We start from the raw sequence: 15,544 nt of genomic DNA on the forward strand, positions 1-15,544 counted from the left end.
AATGTTTCAGCATAAACCTGATTATTTTCTTGGTTCTCTAGCATTTATTCCCCCATTCAGGTTCCTCTGAATTACTGGTTTTCTATCCAAACAAAATTTGCAGCCGTGCCTTTGTGCCCTTCAATGTCAGTGATACCTGGGACCTTCCTCTGAAAAGCTTAGCAGCAATTCTTCTTTATACTTTTTACTCCTTTATACTCCTTACGTTAAGGAGTGATGAAGCCCTGAAATAAAGAGATGTTCTGCTCTTGTAGAAATAAGTTTCATGAATTAGGAGTTTAGTGTTTGTTGGCTGATGTGTGGCAGGGGCAGGGCGAGGCAAAAGTGATACAGAAGAGACTAACAGAAGTTGTATTGATGAGCTTCTCGGGACTGTGGTCTTAGAGAAATTAGTCTGATTTATGTCCAGAAATCACATCTACCGCAGGCCATAATTTGCCACATTTAAAATAGCAAAGAAATGTGTGTTGTTGTTTTTTTTTAAATATCTTCCAAATTGTTTGGTTTGTGACATCATTAGAAAAAGAAGACAAGTTTCTAAGTTGACTCCTTAAAATAAGACAAATCTTTTGGATTTACACGCTCCTTTGTTTTTCTGAGTCGACATGATCAACTCTCTAGACACACCCAGTATTTATTGAGCGTATATGGTGTACTATAAACTCAGTAGAGACTTCTGAAACAGGATAATAATGTTAACCATTTCAAGGATTTTATAGTTGCATTGGGGAGATGAGACTCCTGCATTAGAAGTAGGAAATGGTGTAAGATAGGATATTGTTTGTTGTGAACTAATGTAATACAGATTGTTGGCCCTGTGACCTTTAAAGGAGAGGTAGTAATTAAAATGAGAAGGGGCTTCCCTGGTGGCCTCAGTGGTAAAGAGTCCGCCTGCCAGTGCAGGAGACGCAAGTTTGATCCCTGGTCTGGGAAGACTCTGCATGCCACGGGGCAACTAACTCCTGCACCACAACTGTTGAACGTGTGCTGTGGAGCCTGGGAACCGCAACAGCTGAGCCCACACACTACAACTACTGAAGCCTCCAGGCTCCAGAGCTCGTGCTCAGCACCAAGAGGCGCCCCCACCACGAGAGGCCCGTGCACTGCAGCTAGAGAGTGGCCACCCCTTGCCAGAACCCGGGGAGGCCTGGCTGCAGTATGGAAGACGCAGCACTGCCGAAGACAGACGAATAATTGTTTTAAATGAGAAGAAGTTACTGAGTGCTAGAGAATCTGCCTGTGTTACTCCATTTAGTCTTCACAGCAGCTCAGAGAGGGCAGTGACCAGCTCGGGCCTATGCTGCTGCTAAGCCGCTTCAGTCATGTCCAACTCTGTGCGATCCCATAGACAGCAGCCCACCAGGCTCCGCCATCCCTGGGATTCTCCAGGCAAGAATACTGGAGTGGGTTGCCATTTCCTTCTCCAGTGCATGAAAGGGAAAAGTGAAAGTGGAGTCGCTCTGTCGTGTCCGGCTCTTAGTGACCCCATGGACTGTAACCTACCAGGCTCCTCTGTCCATGGAATTTTCCAGGCAAGAGTACTGGAGTGGGGTGCCATTGCCTTCTCCACTCAGGCCTATAGAGCTGACAAATAGAGCTGAAATTTGGTGCCATTTCATTCTGACTCCAAAGTCCGTGTTCTCTTCACTGCTCCAGTCTTCACTGAGAGACAGTTAGTGCGGAAGGTGCTAAAGAGCATCTGAAAGAAGAGCAGGCAAAGGGGACCAGAGGGAGCCTGCCAGGAGCAGGAGCGGTATGAGCAGAGGCATTCAGAGGGGAAACTGAGTGAGGGTCCTCGTGGGACTGCGAGAGACAGGGCCGGTTAGAGCCAGATGTGGGGATGTGGTACCGGAAGGTGGTGAGGCCAGAGTACAGGAGGCTGTGAGAGGACAGGAAACGCCTAATGCCCTCGGGCAGCCTGGCCCAAAGGCACTTCCTGCCAGGATGAGAACGTTCTGTGCCTGTGCCTGCGATAATCCAGCTCCTGGGATGTTGGTCCTTGAGCTCTTGAAATGTGACTCCTGTGACTAAGGAGCTGATTTGTAAACTTAATTATATATCACCACGCGTGCGTAGTGAGTGCGTAGTGATTACGTGTGGATAGCCACGGGTGCGTAGTGAGTGCGTAGTGATTACGTGTGGATAGCATAGCTCTAGGGATAGGTAGCCGTTGACAGTTTTTGATCAGATATGGGACTCGGGCAAGTGCTGATTAAAGAATAGTAATTTCAGATGTATTTGTAGGGAAAAGAATTGATAAGTATTCAAACTGCATCCTCCCTTGGAGAATGATACAACTAATAAAAATGTGGTGAAACTGTTTTGTAACTTTGTTATCTCCTGGCTTTTTTCATAGGGGCTGCGGTTTATCCAGCTGAAAAATCCTTGGAGTCATTTACGTTGGAAAGGAAGATATAGTGAAAATGATGTAAAAAACTGGACCCCAGAATTGCAAAAGTATTTAAACTTTGATCCTCGAACAGCTCAGAAAATAGACAATGGTAAATAACTTTTTAAGTTAATAATACGTGCTTAACATGCTTTAACAGTGTAAAATGTACTCAACTGACAAGTCATTAAGTTTTTTTTAGACTAACAAAGACATCTAATTTTTAGGAATATTTTGGATCTCGTGGGATGATCTCTGCCAGTATTATGATGTAATTTACTTGAGTTGGAATCCAGGTCTTTTTAAAGAATCAACATGTATTCACAGGTAACTTTTTTGCACATTTCAAAATATGCTTCATAGCAGTGTCCCTTTTTTCATTTAAAATGAAATTATTTGGGAAGAGTAGTATTCTGTCTTTTTATCATGGCCATAGAGGGCTTCCCTAGTAGCTCAGCTAGCAAAGAATCTGCCTGCCATGCAGGAGACCCTGGTTCAATTCCTGGGTCAGGAAGAATTGCTGGAGAAGGGATAGGCCACCCACTCCAGTATTCCTGGGCTTCCCTGGTGGCTCAGCTGGTAAAGAATCTGCCAGCAATGTGGGAGACCTGGGTTCGATCCCTGGGTTGGGAAGATCCCCTAGAGGAGGGAATGGCTATCCACTCCAGTATTCTGGCCTGGAGAGTTGCATGGACTGTATAGTCCATGGGGTCACAAACTGACACGCTCCGTCGGACACAACTGAGCAACTTGGGTTTCCCTGGTGGCTTCCCTGCTGGCTCAGATGGTAAAGAATCTGCCTGCAATGTGGGAGACCTGGGTTCAATCCCTGGGTTGGGAAGATCCCCTGGAGGAGGGCATGGCAGCCCACTCCAGTATTCTGGCCTGGAGAGTCCCCATGGACAGAGGAGCCTGGCGGGCTTCAGTCCCTGGGCTCACAGAGAGCCGGACAGGACTGAGCGAGTAAGCACACGGCATGCATGGGAACTATCATGTAATAGTCACTTTCTTTGCACGCTTCTCGGTTATGCCAAAAACTTAAAAAACAAGAAAACCTTATAACCTAATTGTACTTGAAACAAAACTTTTTAAAATAGTGTTTCAGCTTAACTCTCTGAGAAGTTTAATCACGACCTCCTTGCTGATGTTGTCTCTTAGTACTTGGGACGCTAAGCAAGGACCGGTGAAGGATGCCTACAGCCTGGCCAACAACCCCCAGTACAAGCTGGAGGTGCAGTGTCCACAGGGGGGCGCCGCGGTTTGGGTTTTGCTTAGTAGACACATAACGGACAAGGTACTGGTACTCTTCTTACATCCCATACAGACATCTTTTCAAATACGATTAGACCAGCGTGAGCAAGATGCGAAACTCGATCACCAGCCTGTTTGTTTTATATAGGTGGCTCGAAAATAGTGTTTTCTTAGATAAATGAATATTTTCGTCAAAGGAAATTGATAATTTATAATTACACACTTCAAATCTCTTTCAGAAATCATGTATGAAGAAAAGCATGAGGGAGTTTATGCTTTCTAGTGAGAGTTTTAGTGTTGATTATATATGCTTTAGATCTTAAGAATATTAAAGTAAAAATATGCTAAAGGGATTTTGGAAATATTGATCCATTAGGCCTGCCTTTGTCAAGGGTGACCATCATTTTAGTGGTTTTTAGAGTGTTTTTGTAGTATACTGCTTCATACAGCATGCTCATCTACTGAAATTAGTTTAATTTACACACACACACACACACACAGAAACATTGTGAGTCGATTTTCCTAACCATATTGAATTCTTTGTGCTTTTAGGATGATTTTGCAAATAATCGAGAATTTATCACAATGGTTGTATACAAGACTGATGGGAAAAAAGTTTATTACCCAGGTATGTTTAGTAAACAGACATTCAAACAAACATTAAAATTCTATTTATGTGGTTAATTCAAAAAATGACAATTTTATATGTAGGTAATATACATAAGTTAATTATGTAATTATGTTGATAAGACTAATAGAAAACGCTCAGATGTGTGGCTATGCTACTTGTGTGTATTGCGCTATTTTTTTTAATTTAGAGACGTCAGGGATTTGGAATTTCTGCCCTCTTGCACATAGCTGTCAGAGCTTTATTTCTAAAATTTAAATCCTGTCTTTTTCTCTGATCGGAAAATCTGTGGTTTTCTGTGGACTCTTGGGTAAAGTCCCGGCTCCTGAGTGAGGTGTCTGAGGCTATGTGTGCTCTGGCCTTCTCCTTAAGGCGCCCTCAGCGCAGGTCTGGCTCCTGAGCACGTCATGCCCGTGTTGCCCTCCTCTCTCAGTTCTTCCGCCAAGAGTCTCTTCCCCCTGGCCCCTGCCCGCATACTCCTTTTACTCTATTCTTTGTAAGGAATGTGGTTAAGATCCAGGTGACGCTACTTCCTCTGTGATAACCTTCCTGCCAGATGCAGTGAATCTTGCCCAGAGGCATTCGCTCACTGTGTTGAGACCATTTTGCTTTCACATCAAAAGAAAATTTTTTATCATTTACTGCATGATAGGAACTGTTAGTTTATATTCTAGTTTGGGAGACAAAAAGAGAAAAAACTTAATAATGACACGTATGTAGAAAGAAATAACATAAAGTGTGCGTGACTGCTTGGTCACTTCGGTTGGGTGGCCGTGGAAGGCCTTGTTGAGAAGGAAGCAGAGAAACTCTGAATGATGAACAGGAGTCAGTCATGCAGAGACAGAGGTAAGAGCATTGCAAGCAGAGGGAACAGCCAGTGCAAGGACCCTAACATGGGGAAACATGGATGTTTTCTGGGAAGAGAAGGAAGACCAGGAGGCCTGGGCAGTGTGGTGTGGTGTCAGAAGAGTCAGATGTATGCAGGCTTAGATCACGTGAGGTTCTGTCACCCCAGCCCAGGAAAGGGTTGGAATTTTGCTCCAAGCACGATGGACATCTTTGAAGGGTCTCAGGAAAATGACATTATCTGATGTGTGTGTTTTTTTGTTTTTAAGAAAATTCTTTGCAGAATGTATTGGAGGGGACAAAAATTGGAAGCAGAGAACCCAATTAGGCGATCTTTACTTCTGTGAGAGGTGATGGTGGTTTGAACTTGGCGGTGGTAAAGTGGAGATGAGGCGGGGATAGGTTTGGGTTTGGTTAGGGTTGTCAGGACTTGCTGGGTTAGTGGGGGGTGGCAGGAGCCCAGGACGACGCCGTATTTTTGGCTTGAGAAACAGAAAGGTACAACGTTGACTGAGATGCAGGAGCCGGGGAGGGAGCAGATCTGTTGTGGAGTGAAGCAAAAGTTAATTTGGGGTCTTGTTAAATTTGAGATCCCTGTTAGCCCTCCCCTTGCTGTGACCTGTTGAGATTAGATTAGAGACAGCTGGACTTGGCGCCCCGGCAGCATCACTGATCTTGACGAGAACAGAGTGGCCCCAGGTGGGCTGAGATCCCCGGGAAAGGATTGGGGCGTGCCTGAGGTGAGGCGCTCTCCAGAAGGCTGTGCAGAGAAACAGGCACGGATGGCTAAGGTGCGATCAAAAGTGGTTCTGTCGAGTTCCGTTTTGCTTGGTCTTAGGAAAGCGTGGCCTTCTTCCCCATTACACTGCACTGAGGGTATCCTGAGGTTCTCTGGGATGGGCACGGCACACAGTCGGCCCAGTGATAAACATCACGTTAAACTAGCCAGATTTTCCCTGTTGGTCACTATACATCCAGAACACAAAGCTTATGAGTTACGTTCTAGGATTAACATGTTACACGGCTTTTGAATTTCAAAGAACTTGTTGCTCTTTCTACTTGGATTTTTTAAAAATCAGTTTCCTTCCTCTCTCACACAGAGTGACTTTGCCATTCCAGAGTACTTTCTGGTTTACAGTTTTATTTTGATCACGACACTCGGAAGTAAATAGGACTATTCTCCATCCGACAGAAAAGCAAACTGAGACGCAGGTCAGACTGTTCAGGACCACAGACGCGCCTTTTCCCCTTCACACTAGATCACACCACCTCTAAGCACAAGAGACTTACTACGTTTGAGATACTAAAATTTTTTCTACAAGTTACATTATCAATATTCAGTGTTCCTAAATAATGTCAGCAATATAGCATTGATCGTAAATGACTGACTTAACTGGTAAGCATGAAATGACTTTATTGTATCAGCCCTGATTCATGAGCCTATCAAAGAATATCTCAGGCAGCATTGCCTGTAGCAGCGAAATACTGGAAATGAACCAAATGTCCACCTCGTCTGAATAACTAGATGGGGAAGCATAGATAGGACATGATGGCGTATGCTGTTGCACACACAGATTTAAAAGGAGTAAACCTGTATAGACCAACATGGATCTCAAAAACCTGAGTGAGAGATGAGGTGCAGAACAAGACACGTACTGTTTTTTTACGTACATGTTCACAAGTGTGTGTGTGTGTGTAAAAGTCTGCAAAGATGCCCATCAAATCCATCAGAGTGGAATGGAAAAAGACTTAATAGTGGTGGTTAAAAGGAACTTTGTTTTACAAAGAAGCTAGTATGACCAAAAAAAAAGATAATTGAATCCTGAGTGGTGGAGAATATAGATAATGTGTTTATATACTTCTTTGTATCTTTTTAAAAAATTTCCTCAAAAGGAAACAAGTTAATCTTGATTTTAAAATCCTCTGCCAGGAGAGAGACAACACAAGGCAAATAGCAGGGGTTGTCATATACCTTGTTGAATGTATTACAAAAAGACTGCTTTTTGCATATTAGAAATTATTTAATTTTCAAGTTTTCAGTTGTTTAAAGTTTTAAATTGAAATTGTAATTCTTTAATACCATTGTGTTTTAAAGATAGAATTAAGGGAATGTCCATCCATTTAATTACTTTTCCTACCATCAACCATAAAACTTAAAAACTGCAGAGAATAAAGTCCCCTCTTCTGTAAACCTACTTGTTTATTTGCAGCTGACCCACCTCCATACATTGATGGGATTCGAATTAACAGCCCTCACTATTTGACTAAGATAAAGCTAACCACACCGGGGACCCATACGTTTACGTTAGTGGTTTCTCAGTATGAAAAACAGAACACAATCCATTACACAGTCCGGGTAAGTAAACCAACACGGCAGAATAATAATGGAAAGTACATAACATCTCTGCTTGTGAGGTTATCTACAAAAAGGTTTATTTATAAAGATTGATCTTTATATACTGCTGAGTGTGTATTTATCTGTATAACGATCGTGTTAAATTATGATGATTCATGCAGAAAATAATGTTTTTGAACAGTAACGAAATGTTTTTATTTTGAATGAATATTTTAGGTTTTAGAGTAGTGGTTTAGTCCTGAGGTAATGTGGTATATTGGACCAATAAACTCACAAAGCAATAAAAACTCCTTTAGTCTACATAATACTTTTATTGACTTAAAAAAGAAAACCTTGAATTTAGTGAAAGGAAATTGACTACCTGTAAACATACTGCTCTCGTGTAACTGGGAAGGTCATTGTAATTGTGTTCTGCATAGATTTGTTTGCCGTAAGTTAGTAAAGAAGCTCAATTTGAATAGATTTTTAGTGATGGAAGGGGCACTGGGGAGCTGCTTTCTTAAGATGCAGAAGCCGAGGCCCAGCGGGGGCCGTGGTGCGTCCCGAGGCCGAGGCCGAAGCCGAGGCCCAGCGGGGGCCGTGCTGCGTCCCGAGGCCGAAGCCGAGGCCCAGCGGGGGCCGTGGTGTGTCCCGAGCCGCAGTTGGTGGCAGCAGAGCCAAGATAGGCACCCTGGCCGCCTGATCCTGGCCGCCTTTAATCCTGCCCTGATACCAGGAGGCCCACAGAATCGGGGCTGTTACTACTCTAGTCTTAGTCTTCCAGAACATTCTAAAGTGTGTTTTTGTAAGTATAAATTGTATCACTATAATAATTTTTTTTCACTCTAGGTATACTCAGCATGCAGCTTTACTTTTTCAAAGATTCCTTCCCCATACACTGTATCAAAACAGGTAAAAGATTTTTTTCTTTGAGTCACAGTCTCATTGAAATCTTAGAATTCCCTTTTTTTTTTTTTTCATATTTAACAGTTTCTTACAAAGTAAAAACATTCTAGGATTTAAGTATAGTCTCCAGTCTGGGTTGGAACACATGAACTTCAGTGGGCACTGAGTGATTCTGTGGGGAAAAGTGAATTCAGAGAAAGAAGATTCATGCAAACCTTGGTCAGTAGGGAAGGCAGTGTGGATGAACCTTTTAAATAGAATTTGAGATTGACTCTGCAGGGTGGGCTGGACATGGGCAAGAGGATTTGAGGGAGAATTCTTGGCAGGGAGGACTCGAAGACTGGGGGTGGAGACACGGCTGACTTGGAGATACACTGTGATGCAGCCACGGTGGAGAGCTGCCATTTTTTTTTTAAAGGCGCAGAGGAATTTTATTGTCGTTAAAGTAGAATTCTAGAATGTGAGGTTTTGTTAATACAAAGGCTTTGTTTTATTAGATTAATGGAAAGTGGAGTGGTCAGAGTGCCGGAGGATGTGGAAATTTCCAAGAGACTCACAAAAATAACCCCATTTACCAATTCCATATAGAAAAGACTGGGCCACTACTAATCGAGCTAAGAGGACCAAGGTTTGTGATGTTAACTTTCTTAAATTAATGGCATTGTGTTAAAAATGAGCTTAGTGGAACAGAATAGGGTTTTGAAACATATATTTGTATGGACACTTGATCTGTGATTAAAGACAGTATTGCATAAAAGTGAGGAAGAGCTGCTGGAATAATTAATATCCATGTACCAGGAAGGTGATCAGACCTCTGACTCACATCCAGTCTAAGATCAGGTAGCTTACTGATAACAGGAGATGATAGCCTCAGGATAAGGAAAGACTCTCAAGACACAACAAGACCATGAAAAGATTTGTAAATATCCTACGCTAGTATGGCAGCCCAGTCCAGTATTCTTGCCTGGATAATCCCAGGGACGGCAGAGCCTGGTGGGCTGCCGTCTATGGAGTCGCACAGAGTCGGACACGACTGAAGCGACTTAGCAGCAGTAAGAAAAAAAGTCTGTAGGTTTTAAAAAATAACAACAATAAAAACTTTTAACAGGCATGTCGTAAGAGAAATAATCCAAACAGCCGATAGATTGTAAGAGCCAAAATTTAGAACACCCAGTGTTCATCAGTGGCTTTTAAGATTATAAAAATAGTCATGCAGCAGAGTCCTACATAACAGGGAAAATAAATTACAGCTCCCCACAAGCTGGGTGGGTCTCAGGACCGAGGCTGAGCTGAGCGACAGAAGCCACACAACAGAGTATATACTGTGACTCCACTTGCGTGAAGTCAGGTGAAACTAACCTGTCGTTGAAGGACGCACACAGGTAGTCACACCGTAGACAGAGCAGGAAGGGGATCAGCAGACAGCTCTGGGGACAGGAGCTGGAGTCAGAGGGGCACACAGGGACTCCCTTCACGCTGCTGGCAGGGTTTTGTTGACTGACGTGGGGAGTGACCGGGCCTTTGCTCCCTTTTGTTAAACTATGTATGTTTCATGGGCAGTGTCTTATATTTCCTGTGTATTGTGTTATATTTCACAGTTTTAAAAGGTTTAAAAAAAGAGAATACAATAAAAATAGTACCAGCTTCTAAATAAAACTAGGCTTAATTTTGCCTGCCTGTAATTACAAACTATTTTGAAAGAACTAATAATCCTTTGGATAGGACTAAGCTATTTTTCTAATCATTTTTAAAAATGTCACCAGTTTGATAGGCAAAACAAGGTACATAATTGCCCTCTTGTATTTCATTTCTAGGAAGCTTGAATATGGAAAAATGTTTATTGACTGTGTATTTTTTCTTTCTTCATATATTTATTCATATCTTTTGCCCATTTTTCTGTTGCACTTGTCACATTTTTCTTAATTGTAAGCATGAATAAGGGTATGTATGTAGAATATTAACTCCTTCACATATCTGCAGGTATTTTTTCCAGATTTTTTTTCTCACATAACAAAAAATTTTTTTTCATTATAAAGTAATCAAATCTGTTTCTTTTGGTTTATTTTGCTGTGACCAGGAAGTCTTGCCCTAATATCAAATCAAGTTTCACTGTATTTTCTTCTAGTTCTTTTATGGTTTTAATTCTTTTCTTAAATACATATGGATTGTATTTTTTATTTGGTGTGAAATACAAGTTAATGATTTTTTTTTCTAAGTTTTTGTCATCTTATCACAACCTGTGTAAATAATCCTTTCCCTACTGATTTGGAATGTCATGTCTACCATAGGCTAATTCTTCTGTAAATTTAGATTTTATTTCAGGGTTCTCTCCTTTTCCACTTTTTTTGCCTGATACACTATTTTAACATTATTCTCTGAGAGCCTGTGATAAAAATACAGTCTCTTCTAAAGTAAATTTCATAAAATGTCCACCTTTATGGCTTCAACTTAAAAATATAAATGATCTTTTCTATAATTAAGAGTAAAAATAGTATGCATATGCCTCAGAGTGCTGTTTCCTCCTACTGAAGCTTTAGAAGCATGTACTGAATAGTCCATCTGCACTTTAGGTGTAGTTATTTGGGGTATGTGTTTGAGACAGCTTAATAACAGCAGTAATTTACTCTTTTTTTTTTTACTGCTAGGCAGTACAGTGTTGGGTTTGAAGTGGTAACAGTTTCTGTGGTGGGAGACCCTGGTCCCCATGGCTTTCAGAGGAAATCTAGTGGTGACTACAGGTAATGTTGGCTTTTTGATTGCTGTCTAATTTATCCTCTACTTTCTGTGGCATCCTCACTTAAAAACCTTGTTCTCATTTTCCCTGAATATAGGTGTGGGTTTTGCTACCTGGAACTAGAAAATATACCTGCTGGGATCTACAATATCATTCCCAGTACTTTCTTGCCTAAACAAGAAGGACCCTTTTTCTTGGACTTTAATAGTATTATCCCCATCAAGACAACACAACTGCAGTGACAGAAACCTCAGCGATCGCTGGGTCTTACACTCACCAAACATCAGCTCTTCCACTGAGGACACAGATCTCCAGGACACTGTAATGCAGCAGTCAAAACAGAATGAAGTCTCTAAAAACGTTCTTGTGGAGTCTGGTGCTGAAGTCAGGGTGTGTGATGAGAACTGTGTGTACTCAGAATTACCCTCCGTCATTCAGAAGTACTGTTTATGTGGTTTTGTGTGTATACAGAGTGGGCTTGCACTTAGGGGCCATGTTATATAAAAAAGTGTAGACGCTTATAAAGGTTAGACACAGTCAAGCGCTGAGGTAGACGCCCTTACCTGAGATCAGATGAGAGAAGTAAGGGATGCAGACTCGTGGGGTGGAGCAGAGGGCTGGGATGCTACTCTGGAACATTTACGCTCTGTTTATCTTTTGGCAGCACATGTTTGTAAGGTAAGCCTGCTTGTGTTGTTAACTCTCCTGTGTGTCCTGGGCAACAAAGGACCAAATGAATCGTGTTACCATGAGATTTTAGTTCTGTGTTATTTATGACTTTAAGTGTTTACTGTTGCCCAGAGGTCATGAAAGGATAAAGCGTTTAAGAAACACAGTTTATAGCATGGTGATGCTCATGCCTAAGAGTAAAGGTGCTGAGGTTGGACACCTGTCTCCCATTGACTCCTGGGAAGAGGACTGAGCTGTAGTCATCAGTGCAGTTTTATCAGCTTGAGCAAAGTAGTAGTCTGAGACATCGAAGACATTACAATTCAGTTTGTATAGTCTTTCCTTAAATTGCTCCATATACTTCAGTGTTCTTACAGTAAGAGCACTCTAAAGAAAACACGATTAAGAATTTAACATATGGTAATTGGGTTGCAAGATACTACTGTTATGTGTAAATTCCCAGTTGTTTACATAAAAATCCATTCGAGTCCAGTGATGCTCAGTCAAGATTTTAAAGATCTAAAAATAGTGGAATTTTTCATCTCTATTAAAACTTTTGTATTTCTATTACCTTTAATCGAAATAAAATGTTTATACTTATGGAAACTGCATAAAATGTTTATACTTATAGTTTAACCTAGAGAAATTATTAAAGAACTTCATGTGGTATGTTCCATCTAAAAGAGAACTCATTACTTGCATGAAAATCCACATTTTTACCAAAAAAAAAGTCTGTCCTTCATTCAGGCTAGTGGCAGATTGTTGTATTAGTGAGAGTTCATTTTAGTAAATACTTCAGAGCTTTCACTTTTAACATATTTTAGGTGGATTAATTTTCCATGACTTTAAAGAAAAATCTAAACCATAAGAGGTATATTTATTATAGACATGATTTCAGCCTTGTGTTAAAGATCTTACCTTAGATGCAAACTGAGACCTAATCCCTGTCTTCAAAAATCCAATGGAGGAGACCTATATAAACAGTTACCATATTGTAATGCTGAATTCTGTCATAGAGCTCTAAACAGAGTGCACGATGACTAACTTTCGTTGGACCGATATAGAAAGAGAATTGAATCAGTTGGGGAGCTTTTCAAAGCCCATTGCCCAGGGCTGCCCGCATCACTCACCAGTCCCTACGGCTGAGACCCAGGAGATGCCCAGGTCCGGCAGACCGAGGACCAGGCCTCCAGCCTAAGCGCCTCGTCTTTACTTCGCGGCCACCATAGCAGCAGAAGTGGAATTCTGAGTCACACCTGCTAATCCGGGCGTACACTGTTAGGACGCAGGACCTTAACTGAAAACAAGAACAGACAACCAGCGCACACCGCGCTCTTCCTCACAGCAAGAGGCCCGCCTAGAACAGATGCAGGCAGTGTCAGGGTTTCTCATCTGAAGTCACGGGAAGACATTTTCTTAAGCCATTTTTATTACACTCAAGGTATTAAGACAAGTACAAAATAACCTTGTAATCAGGATACTGTAAGTCATTAAAAAAGGAGAAAACAGGACAGTGTGAAGAGATTTACAAATGACATGTACATATAAGCTCACAGGCTCGAATGGGTTGTTTTTTTTCCTTTTAGAATGCTGTTTTCTTAACAAAAAAGGACAAATAAAATACAATGCTCTAAATACGGGTAGCCGGGTAGCCGTGAAAACAAGAAAAGCAGTCCTACAACACTTAACACCATTAGCATAACAGACACCACTGCTTCTATTACCAGCCTCTGCCACCGTGTGCCCACTCGCTTTCCTAGCTATAAGGAACAGTTTCCTCTTAAGAAGTACTAGTGCAGCATAACCCTTAAATAACTGTTTATTTTTAAAGTTACAGCCAACAGACAAATCAACACCTTGTCAATCTAGAGCAACACTGGCCACCGTTCCCCATGCACGGGCCTTAGAATAAGTCCCCTTGGCTGGTGGGATGAGATTTACGCAACAGGACTTCTCCCCCCAGAGCCACAGACCCCCATCCACAAGAGGCCCCTGCCCAAGTCCCCCCATCCCCACACGGCATTCTCCCTTCCCACCCCAAAAAGTGCAGCTCATGGCAACCTTTTATACAGAAAAGGATTTTAATGGGCGTCCCAGCAAACACACTTTTTTTTTAAAGCCCCCATCTGAAAACCGGAGATGATGAAAATGAATTCTGTTCTTGGATTTTTTTTTTTTTAAGCCTTCACTGGATCAGAAAGCGTTGTTGCGAGTATTTGAGTTTCGTCTTGCGTGCACTTGTTTTCCTTTAGATCCCACCCCTCCCCGGCATGTTAGGAGAGAACAAGGCCATTTTCCCAAACAAGTAGGCCTTTGAGTCCGCTGAGGGCTCAGCTCCCCGGCCCCTCAGCTGGCTCAGGCTCTTTTCTAGGAACAGGTTACTGCTTGCAGGACACCATGACAGGGACCGTTCCAACAAAGGCCGTGGACCCCGGTCACAGCCCGCCTGCAACAACTGACTGCGCCGGGAAACGCCCCAGAGCAGGAGCACGCACTCACCCAGAAGGCAGATCTCCAGCCCTGGAGCCCCCTGAACCGTCATTCGTGAAGTTTAGAGGAAAAGGCTGGGATTTGGCATATATTTTGTGTTTATTGGCACAATGTCCTCCGTCCAGTTCATGTGTAAGTCCTGACCCGCGCCCGGGCCGGCCGCGTCAGCCGATCTGCACCACGTGTGTGTCTGTGAGGCCCGCGCGCCCGGGGCTCCGCAGGGTCAGCCGCCGCAGCCCGTCCTCCAGGGCCGGGCCCGCAGGCTTCGGGCCCCCGGGGCTCCTGCCGCCGTCGCCGCTACTGCCGCCCAGCCTCCAGTGGCCGCCCGCCTTGTCGCCCGTCTTATTCTCTGCCCCCTCTGCTCTGCCCCCTGTGGAAACACAAAGACCCTGCAGTGAGTCCTGACAATCCCGAGGGTCCGCCGGTCAGCCAGCTGCACCTCCAGACGCCCAGGGGGTACAGAAGAGCCTCCACCCCAGCAGCGCCTCCCGCCTTCCCTCCCTGACCCTCGGAGGTGAGATCCGTCATACGCGAACAGCCGGGAAACAGAAGCCTCTCCAGCGGGTGCTTGTGGAGAGGACTGCTGTGATGAGAGAGACCGAATCACGTCGGGAGCCACACCGTGGCGCATTCAGAGGCCCTGATCGCAGCTTCCAGGCTGGGGTCCCCGCCCCCACCCCAACCCCAGGGCAGGGGGCTGCAGTCACCTCGCTCCACCTCACACTCGGGGGACGAGGCCCCGCTGCACTCGCTGCGGGGGCCCAGCCCCGGGAACATCAGCCCGAACTCCGACAGGGACACGGGACTGGGCAGGTCCAGGCTGGCGGGCCGTACGGCCGCGGGGAACTGCTCGGGCGTCTCCGACGGGCTCGTGGGCCCTGAGCTGAAGCTGGACAGGGACTGGGTTTCCGAGTCATCCTCAGACACAAAGGCGCTGCAGCTGTCATCTTCGAAGGCCTCGGAGGCCACTGGGAGGAGAGAGAGCACAGCTGTCACTCAGGTCTGACTGAGGGCCACCTGGCCCCTGACACACCCTCCGGGCATCCCCGCTGCAGAGACGGGGCCAGGCAGCTGCAGGACCCGGCCACCTGACCCGGAGAAAAGGGCCGTGGCCGCCTCAGCTCGCGAGACCAGACTCCAGAGTGCCCTGAAGGGAAGAGGCTGGACCCACGGACGGCCAGTGGCCTCAACGTCACTCTGCAGCCCCTTCCCAGAAGTCACCGTCAGCAGACACTGCCTGAGGTGGAATGGAAGGTGAATTCAGCCACAGGTCGGGTTTTTCTCTCCACCCCGGGC

The 15,544-nt window shown here is 44.1% G+C and overlaps 2 protein-coding genes across 12 annotated transcripts in view; one reads left to right on the forward strand and one right to left on the reverse strand.

Moving 5' to 3' along the window:
* CAPN7 (calpain 7) overlaps positions 1 to 12,374 on the forward strand; it is a 46,239-nt gene extending 33,865 nt beyond the window's left edge. For 5 of the 8 annotated variants that reach the window (XM_081573218.1, XM_081573215.1, XM_081573216.1 and 2 more), the window contains 9 exons: positions 2,357 to 2,501; positions 2,617 to 2,716; positions 3,548 to 3,683; positions 4,193 to 4,268; positions 7,325 to 7,470; positions 8,299 to 8,361; positions 8,853 to 8,983; positions 11,001 to 11,093; positions 11,187 to 12,374. In XM_081573218.1, coding sequence (XP_081429344.1) covers positions 2,357 to 2,501; positions 2,617 to 2,716; positions 3,548 to 3,683; positions 4,193 to 4,268; positions 7,325 to 7,470; positions 8,299 to 8,361; positions 8,853 to 8,983; positions 11,001 to 11,093; positions 11,187 to 11,331 — 1,035 coding nt within the window. In that variant the 3' untranslated portion in view covers positions 11,332 to 12,374. The remainder of the gene's footprint in view (positions 1 to 2,356; positions 2,502 to 2,616; positions 2,717 to 3,547; positions 3,684 to 4,192; positions 4,269 to 7,324; positions 7,471 to 8,298; positions 8,362 to 8,852; positions 8,984 to 11,000; positions 11,094 to 11,186) is intronic. The other 3 variants (XM_081573217.1, XM_081573221.1, XM_081573219.1) reach the window with 2 other exon arrangements.
* Positions 12,375 to 13,561: 1,187 nt separating this feature from the next.
* Positions 13,562 to 15,544, reverse strand: part of SH3BP5 (SH3 domain binding protein 5) — a 78,393-nt gene continuing 76,410 nt past the window's right edge. For all 4 annotated transcript variants that reach the window (XM_081573224.1, XM_081573225.1, XM_081573223.1 and 1 more), the window contains 2 exons: positions 14,956 to 15,216; positions 13,562 to 14,618 (listed from right to left, as the gene is read on the reverse strand). In XM_081573224.1, the coding sequence (XP_081429350.1) occupies positions 14,413 to 14,618; positions 14,956 to 15,216 (467 nt within the window). In that variant the 3' untranslated portion in view covers positions 13,562 to 14,412. The remainder of the gene's footprint in view (positions 14,619 to 14,955; positions 15,217 to 15,544) is intronic.

The sequence above is a fragment of the Giraffa tippelskirchi genome, chromosome 2 (assembly GCF_054371585.1).
Source record: "Giraffa tippelskirchi isolate mGirTip1 chromosome 2, T2T-mGirTip1v1.2.pri, whole genome shotgun sequence".
Lineage (NCBI taxonomy): Eukaryota > Metazoa > Chordata > Mammalia > Artiodactyla > Giraffidae > Giraffa > Giraffa tippelskirchi.